The sequence below is a fragment of the Cuculus canorus genome, chromosome 1 (genome assembly GCF_017976375.1).
Source record: "Cuculus canorus isolate bCucCan1 chromosome 1, bCucCan1.pri, whole genome shotgun sequence".
Taxonomy (NCBI): Eukaryota; Metazoa; Chordata; class Aves; order Cuculiformes; family Cuculidae; genus Cuculus; species Cuculus canorus.
The window spans coordinates 192,290,974-192,305,200 of NC_071401.1; the positions used below are offsets into that span (position 1 = coordinate 192,290,974).

The following is a 14,227-nucleotide window of genomic DNA, read 5'->3' on the forward strand; positions in this document are numbered from 1 at the left end:
GGAGTGGCATTTGGGGCAGCCAGGCTGGTAGCTGTGTTTGCAATACAGAACAAATATTTAAGCTAGAAGGAGTAGAGGGGGTAAGCTGTTTTCTCAGAAAAGCACATTTTCACCTTTTTTATCACAGTCTCCTAACAGCTGGATTTCAACCTCCCCCAGAACTCCAGTTCCGTGGAGGTCAGCAGACAGGAGGTGGCCACAACTTTTTTTTTTTTTTTAACAAATAAAATAAACAAAAGTAACCTATTTGTAGCTTCACAGCCAGAGAGTAAACCCTGAAGATATGAACCACAGACAAAGCCAAATGCATAGCGGTGCTGTGGGCATGTATCACAGCCAGGTAATGCCAGCACTGCGTGGCAGCCCTCTGTCCCAGGGGCCTTCCCCAGCAGCTCCTTTTGAAAAAGCCAGCCCAGAGTGTAAGCCATTGGGCTCCAAACTCAGAGAATAAATAGAAGCAGGAGGGGAAAAAAGAAATCTAAAAATTTCCAAAAGATCTGACCCTCTTATTTCTCCACAGAGGGACAGTGCTGCAAGTGTGTCCCTCTATGGTCCATCCTCTTCAGATTCTCCAGGCCACGAATTGACAGACAACATCAGCGATTCCTGCAGTGGAAGCCTGCCTGAAAGTGAGCTCAGATGGTCTCAGATCTGCTTTGTCTGGAAGCCTCTCTGGGCTAATCTCTTCAAAGTGCAGGAGGGAAGAACCATGCGCCTGCTGAATCACAGGAAGAGTGAATGAGGTTTAATTAAGATGATTTTTGCCCTCCAGACAGGTTGTTTAAAAATTAATTTTAGCTCTCCTACCACTTCAATTAAACTTGTAAGCTAGAGGGAGCAATGCACTCTGAAATATCGATTCTGTGTCTCAAATGGCAGTGACCCATATTTGCAGGTGCTCAGTCCATGAGCGAATGCCTGGGATTGTTGCTGCCCTGCCACACTGCACATGGAAGGAATGACCAAGGTGCTGGTTTGCATTAGAGGCAGAGTTTGATGTGAATCCTTTAATTTCTTTTAAATGCCTCATGATTCATTATCTCAGGCAGGATCCCATATCAGGTACGTGAAGAAAGCTTTGTGAGAGGCAAGCTGAGGTTGTTTGATCAAAGCTGTGCCCTAGGCAACGTGAGAGCACTTCCCAGCCTACTACAGCTGGTTTCTGTAAAGGTAGACAGCACTGGTTTGAGTGCTGGAATTGACTGGAAGGAAACTTAGACGTGTTTAATTTTTTTCCCCACTATTTTTTCCCCCCCAGCTTATCAATCATGTCAGTCCTACAAAATAAGGCATAACTAAAGGCCAAATTAAATTCAGCTTTCATCTACACCTGCAAAGCTTACATCATCTTCACTGAAGGTTTCCTAAGTGTGGCTAGTAAAATGTCAGCCTGGCAGAGACAGAGTCGTGAAACTCTCGGGAAGTGCTGTGGTTACTGAGCCTGCCTGTAGCAGCGCTGATCAAGATGCAGACGTGCTCCAATTAAATAATGCTCTGTGCAAACATTGAGGAAAAGGATTTGGAAAAGAATTCAAGATCTGTGACTAATTTTGACTTCAACTTGCACCAGTTGTATATTCCACAGTTTATTGCATCATCAGTTATTCCCAAGAGCTGCTGAGCACCTTAAAATTATATTCATACAAAACAAACCCTCAAATGCCTTCAATAGCATTAAGGGTCATGAATGCAGTCTGTGTTGCATGTGTTGTGCCTGAAAGTAGTAATAGCAGAAGGAGTTGCCTATGTCTTCATCAGAATGCACTCACTATCAATCATCTTTATAGGAGATGTTGGCCAATAAAATGACTCTAGCTACCCCGTGAAAGGAGCGAGCCTGGCTTGGGAGCAAACCTTGGCAATGCTATGCTGATGCGAGTCTGCAAACTCAGCGGCAATGTGGGTTCTTGCAAGTCCCTCTCTAATAATCTAATCGGTGTCATTAAGGAAACCTTTTAATAACAGCTAGAGATGCCTGGTGACTCTAAGCTTCGCAGACCAAACATTTGTTTTCTTCAGTTCCCCTGACATGTCCTGCATTTCACCAGGAACAAATTTGGCCCCACTACTCAACATGATGTTCAACACATTTCATTCCTGCCAGAAGCCCACAGACTGGAATCTTAGCAGCACTTTCCAGACAGGATTCCTGAGGCTTAATATTACACACGGAACAAGAAATCTGAGCCTATAAAACTGCACAAGATCTTCTGTATTTGCGCCTGAGTCTGGTTCTCAGCCAGCTGCTGGAGAAAATAATTGAGGTAAATGAAGCAAGACATAGGTGATGAAGAGCTCCTGTGCTCAGATGAAGTGCGTTTGTAGTGAAACTCCAAGACCATGCTGTATTCTCACCCCCACCAGAGCCCGCTGTGGATGAGGATTCATTCAAGCGCAGGAAAACCCTGCTCACACATGCCTCACTTTCCGGGACAGTGTGAGGCTGTGCCTCTTCTGCCTCTGCCCTCAAGAGATAAAAAAAGTGTTGAAAATACCATGACTGTAGATGGATTAGAGCACAGACCCTGATTATGACCACTTTAAGACTTGTTTTGGCAAGATGCAGATAGCAGAGGTCTTCTGCCCATGCTCCAGGTTGGCATGGCAGGAGTCTGCTCTGATCTGGAGACAGCCCAGCATCGCATCTAGTGCGGCGCCGTGTCGCGTTCAGCCTGGCACTGGGTGATGCAGGGCAGCCCCTTCGTGGAGAAGTGCCTTCTTGAAGTGGGCAGTGCTGGCTGTATGTGCTTTTGTGGGTGCTGGAGCAGGGCAGCTCAGGTCTGGCTGTACGTGCCCACCTACAAATGCAGGAATACAGCTGGAGAGACCCATCCTTAGTGGCTCCAAGTGTTCAGTCCTTTCTTCCCAAACTCACAAGTACCTTTTCTCAGCATGCTGGCTGGGTTGGCCATGAAAGCTTAGGGCTCTACAGTCCTGTTCACTCCAGCAGCACTGGAGTTCCCACTTTCCATCATTACCCATCAGCCAGGAGAGGCTGTTTTGGCACCATCTAACACAAGGCATGAATGCCATCAAACAACGCCCTGTGCCAAATAGGCACTTTCTTCTGGATCACCCTAGCACCCATCTAAAGCAAAACCTGTCCTGGCTTCATTTGAGCCTGAAACTGTCTACTTCCAGCTTCTGCATCTCATTTATGCCTTTAGCAGAAAGCTCCGAATTAGCAAAGTAAACACACATCTTCAAGCGTGGCTCTAACAGAACAAACCAGAATGCTTTGAACTTGGCCTTACACTTCACAGCAGGCTTGGCAGGTATTTGATGATACACCCCTCAACTATGTCCTAGGTAAGAGCATGCTTTGGCCCATCTTATCCGGTTTGTCTTTAACATGGAAACTCCAGCCTTCACCGGCAACTTTGACAGACAGAACATGAGTTAGAGCCAAGAGAGTGAGAAGACTATTTTTAAGGGAAATAATCCTTGTTTGGAGGGAAAGGGGTCTGGAAATGTTAGAGCCCATGTTGCTGCAACAGCCTTGGCTTCCCAGAGGCACTCAGTGGGGTGGAAGAGCAGGTGCTTTGGTGGTGTCTCATGAGGAGTCAGAATGCACAGCCTTCACCCGCATGGCTCCATCCTTGGGGAGCAGCCCAGCCTCAGAGAAGGGTAAGCAGGTCACAGGAGACTGACAAAGCCAGGTTGGATTGATTAAGGGAACATGTAGCAGACATTTTTAAATATCTTTAAAACTGATGATGCCACCAGGATTTTTTCCTAGTTGTTAATTAAAACCTCTCTCAGACAAGCACTTTTCAGCCCATGACTTGAAAGAGGAATTGAACCTCCCTTCAGAAGTCCTTGGAAATAAGTCCTTACAAACAAAGTGCAGTCATTCTCCCAGGCTGGCACACCTTGCCTCTGCTTTCATCTTGGCATAAAATGCATAAAACACTTCTTTTTCCACCCATAGTAATGCAGTCAAGAAGGATCTAATAAACAAAGTCCTCATCCTCTGATGCAATGAGCCATATGGCACATACATAAGTGACGATCAGCAATTAGACAGGGGCTGAATTCTCTGTAAAATGATTACAGTTTAAAATAGGCTGGCAAGAGCCTGCAACAGCACCTTCTACACTCATTTTGCACTAGCAAGGAAATAGGGATTTCAATAATTTTGCTTCTGTGGCTGTCATTTCATAGTGGCTGTAAAGGGGTTTCCAGTTGAGTAGCAGAGCACAGACAAGGCTGTGCTTGTCTAAGAACTTACTGCATTCATGGGTTACCTAGAAAGACTCCAAAGGACATAATGAAAAGCAGTTCTGTGCTTGTAATGAATGCTTGCTAGGGTTAAAAGAGGACTATTTGTTTTTACAAGTATGACCCGTATAACTTTTAAACCGCCCTGGCACTGTAGGTATAAAGTGGTACTGCAAAGTGTTTGCTCAATGCCAGATGTCCTGTTACTGTGAGCACACACCTAGCAAAGCCCGGCTCTGCCACGGCTACCTGTTGCACTTCAGTACCTTGTTAGCTGCTGATCATTTTAGTTGTGCAGATATTATTTCTTAAGGCTTTTCCGAAAGTTGTTTGCTGTTTGCCTATAAAAAACATTTGTGGGGTCTGGTCATGAGATGCTCAGGGACTTCTGCTGACATTTGCTCTGTGCATTTCCCTGGGAGGAGGTCACCAGCACCTGGATGTCTCAGCATTGCACCCAACCTGGCAGGTACAGAAAGTGGGCTGAAAGGGTGGGAAGACAGTGCAAACCATATAATAAAGATAGAGATCTCCAAACACACCGGCACAGGAAACGCCAACTGATAAGTCTCTAATAAACTTCATGTATTTCTACCAGAGTGCAGTATAATTGAGGAGAAAAACATTTGAACTGAGATACAGAGGACAAGAATATTAGCACATATTTTGGCTCATTTTCAATTTTAAATAGATTGTGTTTGCTTCATAACTTGCTTCTAATTTACGGTAAAAATAATTTCCTTCCCAAAGACTGTTTTTTTCCCAGACCTCATCCCAGCCTGGTTTCTCAGTGGGAGCTCAGCGCAGGTCCCAGCTGGCTCCTCAGCCCTACATCAGACACCACAACCTCTTTCTCCCTTTTTTAATTACCTGTTTCAGAACAGATTGTTCATACACATCAAACTTGCACTGGGTGGATGCAGTATTTTTAATACATTCCTGTTAGCCTCTCGTAGATGGTCTCATTTACATAAGGTCGAAGACGCTAATTTAAAAAATACAAAGCCTGTGCCGCACACTGAGCCATAATCAGAAAAAAGGGGCCACAGAGAGACAGCACAAGGTGTTCTTCCAGATATTCCCCACTTACCAGAAAATTTCAGCTGTGGGAAGCCTTTGAACCCCTCTGCTCTAAACATTTCCTAAGTTCATTTTACTCCTGTGATACAAGCCTTGCTGTCCCATTTCTTCTGGGAATACTTAATCCTTGGGAAGAGGCTTAGGGCTCCAGCACTTCACAGCGAACACATGGCGCCAGTGCTCTGGTAGCCTGATCAGAAAGCAGGAACGATCTCCAAACGCAGACACCAAAGCGTGTCTTAGAGAAAAAAATTAAACTCAAGTGCAACTTCACAGCTCTCAGCTCACCTCCCCGGCTGCCATATAGCCTGTCTCGTCCTGGTCTCATGCATGAGACCCAGCATGGTGCTGCAGCCCCTCCCTGCCCTGATCCCCAAAGTGCATTTATCATGGCTTGTATCCCAGACTTTGCTCTCTCTGTCCTCTCCCAATGAGTGGGTGCAGTAGCTGGAAGGGAGATATGGAGGACAAGCCTTCAACCGCTCATTAAGATCTGGTTCTCAATTGACCATCGTTGCCATGGGCTCCTCAGCTGCATTACCCAGGTCCTGACCACCACCCAGCACCTCACCATCCCCAGCCATACAGCTGTGATGTGGTTACACACAAGCCAGGTCTGAGTGCTAAGGAGTCAACCAACGTCCTTAGGGTCCTCATACTCCTGGTAGTCTGCAGGGCTAAAAAACCTGCATTTGTGGACCTTAATAACCAAGAAAAAAAACAGTATCCCTGCTATTCCAGGTCAAAATGAGCATTTGCTTGCAATCTTTGTGATGTTGATGCTTTGTGCATAACTTTATCTTACAAAGACCATAACAATCTTTGGGAGTGACGCTGCTGAGGCCACCTATTCTTGCATTATTGACACCATCCACTGTCACACAGCTCAGCACCCAGACTCCCTGCAGAGCTTCCCAGAAAGTGGTGGCAGCTCTTGTCAGCTTGTTGTCATGAATCAGGTCCACGCTAAAGGAGATGGGAACGAGACACGAGAAAACTCACAGCAGCCTTTGGCATCAGCCTGATTGAGGAACGAAACGCTTGCTTTAACTTGCAAACAAGCGACAGCCACCCCTCACTGTCCTACCCAACCACAGAAATGAGGGATGGGTGGGAAGGGGTTCCCAGAGTGCACACAGGCAGGTCCTGACTCCTTGGTGCGTGATTCATAAGGAACATTAAATTCAAAGTAAATGCAACATGTTTTATTTGAGGTTGGAATAAATTACAACTGTAAAGCATAATTTATTGCTTTATAAATTGTCTGCTCATAAAAGGCATTAATATCAAACATAAACAAAACAAAGACATCTGATTAGCAGTTCAGGCTTCTTAAGCTTCACAAACAGCTCAGTAGGGGGATTTCATTCTATATACAATTGAAATCTCTGATTGCAGGCTCATAAACTTGACTTTCATGCATTATCATTATTCAGACATATTGAAAGGGCTGTAAATATGTTCATTTGCTTTAGGACATAATTTTTATTGCCGTTTTCCCTAAAACATCTCATTGAATACTCAGTCCTCCATTCTTCACTCAAATACAAATCCCACCGGTTTAAAAAAACTCTTAATAAAAGATACGTGCAATTTTCTACCCCCGCAGAAGGAGGGATTCCAAGTCTAAACCAGGAATGAGTCTGGTCCTAAAACTAAGTGAAAAAGAAACTCTTCCTAAGACAAAACACTGAAGCTCCATGCACAAAAAAATGTTTCCTCCCATTCTGAAAATTCTTGCAAAAAAATCCCAACATTACCTCAACAAACTGATGTGGATACTTCATATTTTTATTGTACAGTAACTCCATGCCTGAGACTGGTATGAATTTTGCTCAGAACCTGTCTTCCTCTAGGATGCAGACTTAGGCAAGTCCAGTCTGCCCCGAGTCCTGAGGGAGAAGAGGATGCTCACAGGAGGCGAGGTGCACTGAGCATGTTGCAGTGTCCAGCCTTGAATACATGGATACCACGACACAATGAGCTGGATCTGGCTACCTCCAGCTAGATATGACAGGCAGAAGGAAGAACAAAATGTCACTTCTTCAGCTTCCTTGGAGAATCACAGCTCCTGAACACCAGAAATGGAATGAACATTGATGAGCAGCTCTCACCACGCTATTAAAAATGTCTGCACCAAGGCATCCTGCCCTGCTCTGACCCTCTGAGACAAGTGCTCCCTGTGCCTCAGCTCCAGGACGGCATCTCCCTGAGCTATTCCCTGAGCAGGGAGCATACACCTCTGCTCTTCCTTTCCCATCTCTGTCTGAAGCAGCACAAAGGGAGCTGGCTTATGCCCTTTTTTACACCAAAGGCAAAACTCTCCAGAAACAGAACCACAGGCTCCTGTCTCAATTAGCCCATGGAACAAATCAGAGTTGCAGAGAAAAATCTCCAGGACAGCTTCTCTTCCAACCACAAAACTAACTTCAAAAATAATGAGGCACCGGTACAGAAAATCCTTCTAAAACTGGCTCACCATTACTCAGAAAGTTCCTATTTGGAGAAGGGTTTCTGCTCATATCAGCCTCTAATATTTTTGTTGTGCCTACGAGATTGTAAACAGCTGAGTGAGATTCTGGGATATTTCATGCTATGTAACTGAATGAGAATGGTCAAGTTTATTACTGATTCCAAGAAAGATGTATCAAACCTCAAAGAAAATACTATTACATTGATCCTGTTGCGATTTCAAATTTGATTCTTTTATATGTTTTATGCATAATCTCACTTAAAAAACCAGCAAACAAACTTCTTTCTTCTAAATCCGGCCATGGCAGAGCTTTGAAAGGAGGCTGGGAGTGAGCTGTGGCAATTGTTCAGCACTTTTCAGTGTCCTCCTCCTTCAGGGAGTGAACAACCCTGGTTTTGCTCCCGGCCACATGGTAAAGTGCTTAATGAAGCACCTCAGCTTCTGCCTTGGGAAAAGCCTGTGGAAAGGTGGCTTTGTGGCAGCTTTGTGCAGCAGAAGGATATGCTGCAGCCAGGGCAAGGGCGTGCAGATGGTGTGCTCTCGATTCATCATTAGCTTAGAGAAACACAATTCAGAAATGCACAAGCCCTTAAAATCATCAGTCATGTCATTGATGTGCACTGAGAACAGATTCTTGGCTGATTTCCTTTTTTTCTTAGCAGTTCTGAATTTTTTTTGAAGATGAGAAGGAGGAAAGGTAGCCTACAGGGAGAGGGACAAGCAGAGACACTTGCAAATTAAAATGCATGCACATATCATCTAGCAGAGCAGTGACCTCCAGTCTGCACTTTACAACACAACATCTTATTATCTCGAACTTTAATGTCTCATCCCTTTAAAAGATCCCCAAGTGCATTCCTTTCTGTGTCAGTGAGACGTCCCAGAGGACTCTACAGAGAAAACTAATGAGAGGAACAAACTGCTGTGACCAAGGCAAATACAGGATTACATTCAAGACATAGACCCTGGAGAAGCAGGACAGAAAGCAGACTTATTCCATTTTCTGGTGCAAGTGCCACAGGGAATCTGTAAAAGCAGCAAGAAAAGCACACAGTGAGAAGGAACATGGGCTAATGGTTAGTGCATTGGACTGGGATTCAGCAGATGGAGTTAATTCACCTTTCCTTTGTTATTGAGGCGATCAGAAACAAAATTATAGTAACTTCAGGTTGCTCAAACATTCCCAGTTCAGCAAACATCGCAAAATATCCCTCCGCTCTTAACAATTCACAGCTTGTGCATTACTCCTCCTCAGACTAAGCACACAGAAATCTTCTAAGGAATGAAACTCCTTCCAAAAAAAAGCCCCAAACAACAAACTTCAGGATTGCTACATCTCGGCTAAGGCTCATTTACTCATCTGCAAAATCTCTCACCCCTTTTGGTTTTCACTCCCGAGCTGCCCAGTTGCAGTGCAACTGCAGTCAGAGAGGGCAGATCAGGAGCTCTTAAATCCATTCCCATCTTTATCTCCAATTCACCGGGTTTGGTGTCTGGCAAGGCACTCAAGATCAGCACTGTCTTCGGGGTTTCCGTTTCTAGCACCTGACTGACTGGGGATGAGGTTCCTACTGAACTGAAAAGCATATGGGACAATCAGTGAGTGCATCTGAAAGCTAAGCCATTAACCGGTGCATTTGCTCAGGGAGAGGGCACTGTTCAGCCACTCGACCAAAATACGACAGGCATATTAATCAGTGGTTAAAAAATGCTCTAACTTTTCACAGACCTTTGCAAGTGCTGAGCATTTTAATTGGCAGACATGCCTGCAAATTCAGTGTGTTTTCCTCTTCTGCAGTCCTTCCCATCACAAAGCATCTCCTGGAACAATTGTCTATATTCTGATTTCACCAATGGAGGAACTAGGTCAGAGATGGACGTGGGCTGGATCAGACCCATGGAGCACAATGACGGCTTAGTCAGGCAAAAACTAAGTCACTTGATATCAGGCCCAGTGCTCTATCCCTCCCACCAGAGGTTATTAAATAAGGGACATAAATAATCCCCCAAAGGAACTGACGCATCATGAAGGGCAAAGAGCCTCTGAAGCTATGTACAATGTCATAAAGTACAGCACAAACATATTACGTATTTAGCTCTATCCCTGCTTCTCTGTCTTAAGGACAGTGGGCTGCCTGGACAGTTGTCTTCTGGTCAGCCTATGACATTATCTCCTGTGGAAATGCAGGTGAAGGTGCGTATGCAAGTCAGTAGTAGAACAGGGATTTCATTTTACACGGGCTGAAAGAATGTTTCTTATACCCAAATGAGATTTTGCATGCATCTGCATGCTCACCCAGATGCTGCCTCTGCCGTGCTCCATGCCTGAGTTTCATGCCAGGTCTGCTCTGCGTAGCAGGCATATCATATGCACACAGTGACCTGGTACAAGAGCACATTCTGCAGGCCAAGTCTCAGACAAAAATTCACCTACAAAACCTAAGCGTGTTGGTAGATTTTTGCAGTGAATCGGGCTTTCACTGGGAATTAACATAAGCTGCATGACTAATCTTATACTCTGTGCACTTCCTTATTTCTTTTTGCAGTTCAACCGATTTCTTCCTTAATACTAAAATGCTAAAGTCTTACATAGTATTCAGAGCATTACTTTTTGCTGGCTGTGTTTTTCTATGCTCTAAGCCTCTATCACAATGCATGCAAAGGATAATGGCTGAATTTGTAATGCTTTTAACTAAAAAAATACTTTTAAAAACACAAAACATAAATTATTTAGTCCTCTTTGTCCATTGTTTTAAGCACAGAGTCTTCTCCCAAGATTTTACACAGTTCATTCAGTCTCTGCTGCATTTTAGGAATTCCTGCGAGTTGGGATTCCAGTCTCTGTTTTTCCTCACTCAGTGATAAACGGATAGCGGTGTCCAACTGCTCGAAACGCCAGCCTCCTTGTCCATCAAACTGCAGCAAGTGAGTATGGTACTTCCTGCAGCAGAAATTAAAACATTAGTAATGGCTCAGGGAACAGATGGTTGGGTTTTGCACACAAATTTGGATGTCTGTGTCTCTTTTCAGTAGTGCCTCTCAGGAAGTTAAGAGTTGTCCAGTTTTGGATCCCTGGGCAAGACTTCTTTTCAGTGCCTCATAATCCCAAGATGCACTTTTTGTATGGAATTCAGGCATTTCAAAGCCAGGACCTCCCTAGGCCATCTAATGAAATTCAGCAGCGAGGTGCTGGCTGCAGGCTATCAGCTCCTGTGGGGGTTCCAGGCTGGGGTGGCCACTGCCTCGAGCAGCCCACACATCCGGGCTCACCAAAATGCTCACCTTCAGCGATGCTGGCAGGAGTGGGCAGCAAGGCTGTAGAGTGTCCACCCATCATCTGCTGTCCCTAGCCAAGGTGGCACTCTCTTTTTCTGCCCCCTCTTAGAAACACTGTCTGCAGCTACAGTTGCCTTCACTGCAACTCCAGACTCCTTTTTCTCCAGGAGCTTGAACAGCAGCAGCAGCAAAGGCTCCCTTCTCCCTGAGGAATGCTAGTCCTAGTTTAGCTTATTCACCTCACTCTCTGACAGACATTTTACCCTCTTAGCAGAAAATACAATCAGGCCGGCATGGTGCACCTGATGCTATTGACAAAACTCAAGTTTGTTCGAATTACACTTCAGTTTGCTCCCTTCCATCTTACGAGGCTGGCTAAAGAAAACTCCAGTCCTAAAAAATGGTTCAGTTTGCAAGGGGCCAAAATAAAAAAGTGTGTGTAGGAGTCACAGAACTTTCAGTGAGTTTCAGGATATGAGCACTGAAAATATTCAAAGGTGTACAAGTGGGGTTTGTCAAGACCTGACAGGACATCTATCAGGAGGTGCAAGAGAAAGAGCCAACAGTTCCCCTGCAGTTCCTGGTATGACTGCGTAATTTATCACTATAAATTATAGAAGATGAGACACGTTGCAAAACAGCGATTATAAAAGCCATCTAGAGAATGTGACAGTTTAATAAACTCAATAACTCATGACTTAGGACTCAAAAGAAATTCAACTCCAGGTTTATATTCCCCACTTCTCGTGTATTATTCTTTGTGATGCCAAATGCTCAAACTATGCCTCTATTTTTCTCTCACCAAACTCCCCAAAAATCAGGAAGCTAAGGCAGCCAATTGGGATGTCTAATGTTTCTGGTCCAGGAAAATAATCAATATTTTGATTACAAGAGCAAACATTTCCTGGTATGACCTGGAGGTGGAGAAAATAGCATATGAACCCATTCTTTGCGCAGCACAGGCTCTGCAGAAGCACACCTAAGTTAAACGCATTTGACCCTTATTTCTGAATATTCAGCACTTCTGTTCACTTCTGCAGAACCCCATAAATCACCAAATTTCTGACAAATACAGTAATACAATGTAATACAATATATATGTGGATGCTACAGAACAATTCCAAACCTTTCTGAATAGCAGTAGTGTCAGGAAACAATAAATGTCAGTAGGAAACTGAACTCAAAAGGTTTTTCTCAGCAGCTCTTTTGCAGAACTTTCCTCTGCATCACTGTTTTTTATAGGTGAGATGCTCTCAAATACTTGTTTTCTTGAGCAGCTGTTTTAAAATAATGCCAAACTTTAAATAATTTAAATACTACTTTTCTTTTTAAGTGCAATTTAAATTATTTTTTAAAAAAAGTCTGTGACATTTTTTCCTATCAGCATACCATTTTTTTTCTTAACATTTAGGTCCTGATCCAACAAAAGCCATTTCCATTGTCACCATCTCCGGAGAGGAAGAAGGAGGAAAGCTGGAGGAACTGTTCTTTTTCAGAGAAGCAGCACCAATACTATTTCTTTCTTTTGTGGCAACAAACTGCTAATGGATTTTTTGTCATAAGTTTAAAAAAAGCGAAAAAAATCTAACAGCACAGATCAAGGAGTTCAGAACGAGTAGTTTCTGCTAATGTCAGCTAACACCTCCTTGATCTCCTCTTTGAAGTATTTGGTTGTTTTATGTGTCCAGTAACTATATTTATTTCTTCCAAGGGACTCTCCCATACTTAGTACTCCCTCACTAGAATGCTGGTTATCAGAATTCTAGTATTTCTTTTTTTAATAGACAATCAATTTCTGAAAGCTCATGAATCCTACAGATGGAGGACACAAATGAAATTAAATCAATGGATGTATTATTCCTGTGGAGGAACAAAGAGTAGGTTAACCACTTGCCAGTTTTCCCATCTTCTCCCAAGCACTGCTAAACTTCCCCAAGACAACTCATGTATCTTGCCACTTTTACAGAATAATCTGGTGATATCTGTTATTGTTGTGCTATAGCGGACTAGTAAATTGCTTCTTAGATACCTGCATGTTGCTATCAATAGTTAATAACTGAAAAATACTTTAAAAAAGTAAGAGGAATAAATATATGTCAAAGAATGAAAAAAAATCAACGCTATATGCATTTACATTGTTATTATTGTAGACAAGTTATCTTACAAAGTGCAGTGGGTATTGATTGAACAACTGCCTTACTACAAAGAATAAAGGACAATCCTCTGCCTGTTGGAAAGGTAAATGCAAGGATCACGATAAATCCCCAAGCATACTTACCAAAGAGAAGGTCTGTGTGTAATAGAAAGCAGGGATATCCCAGCAGCTTTTGCAGCTTGGAATATCTTTCCTTCAACATCAATGCTTACAGCACTTGTGCATTCATCCAGCAATGCATATTTCGGCCTTTCAAAAGCAGATAAAGAACATTACTCTTCTATGTTTTGGACAGTATTTCAAGGTACAATGTTGAATTGAAAGAAAAGCAGAGGTATTTTTGCCAGACAGCTGTCTCTCGTCTACAGCTAGAAGCTGGCTAGTAACAATGTAAAGCTTCCATGCATTATTCAGGTGCAGATCTGGCTTCCAACAAAAATGAGCTTTATTTCCTGGTCCATCTGAGCAGACAGTGATTTAAATTCTGTGTTCTAGTTTGACCTAGTATTACTCTGTCCTGTCATCAAGTCACACAGTAACTACAGCCAACTCAGAAAATTTCTGTCCACTGCTGTGTATGGACTACGCTGCCTTTTCAGCACACGCAGTCTCACAGCCTTTGCAACTGTCCACCGGACTCCTGCAATTCTTGCAGGACAGACGCAGGGAAGATGTGCCCGAGATGTTACAGAAAGGAACATCTCGAAAATATGCTATGCTGCCAAAAGCAAAGCTTAAGTAAGACTCATTGCGCAAACTATAACCAGTGTTTATATGGATAAATAACAAGGTCTGTGGTCCTATGCAACCATCCAGCAGCACTGCACGTTGCATGGAGATTATAGCCTACTGCTGCTTGAACTATTTCAGCAAACTCTCAATATTCTTACTTTTTCAGATGCTACATAAAAAAATTAAACAAAGTGCTTACTTATGATAAAACATCCGAGCCATGCCCATCCTTTGCTTTTCTCCTCCTGATAAGACATCTTTCCAATCCATGATGGCATCCCAGCCTTTTA

At 43.5% G+C, this 14,227-nt stretch overlaps 1 protein-coding gene across 1 annotated transcript in view; it reads right to left on the reverse strand.

Moving 5' to 3' along the window:
• Positions 1–9,229: 9,229 nt before the first annotated feature.
• Positions 9,230–14,227, reverse strand: part of ABCD2 (ATP binding cassette subfamily D member 2) — a 39,158-nt gene continuing 34,160 nt past the window's right edge. The window contains exons 8-10 of the mRNA XM_009557292.2: positions 14,137–14,221; positions 13,329–13,454; positions 9,230–10,715 (exon numbers count right to left, since the gene is read on the reverse strand). Coding sequence (XP_009555587.2) covers positions 10,505–10,715; positions 13,329–13,454; positions 14,137–14,221 — 422 coding nt within the window. The 3' untranslated portion in view covers positions 9,230–10,504. The remainder of the gene's footprint in view (positions 10,716–13,328; positions 13,455–14,136; positions 14,222–14,227) is intronic.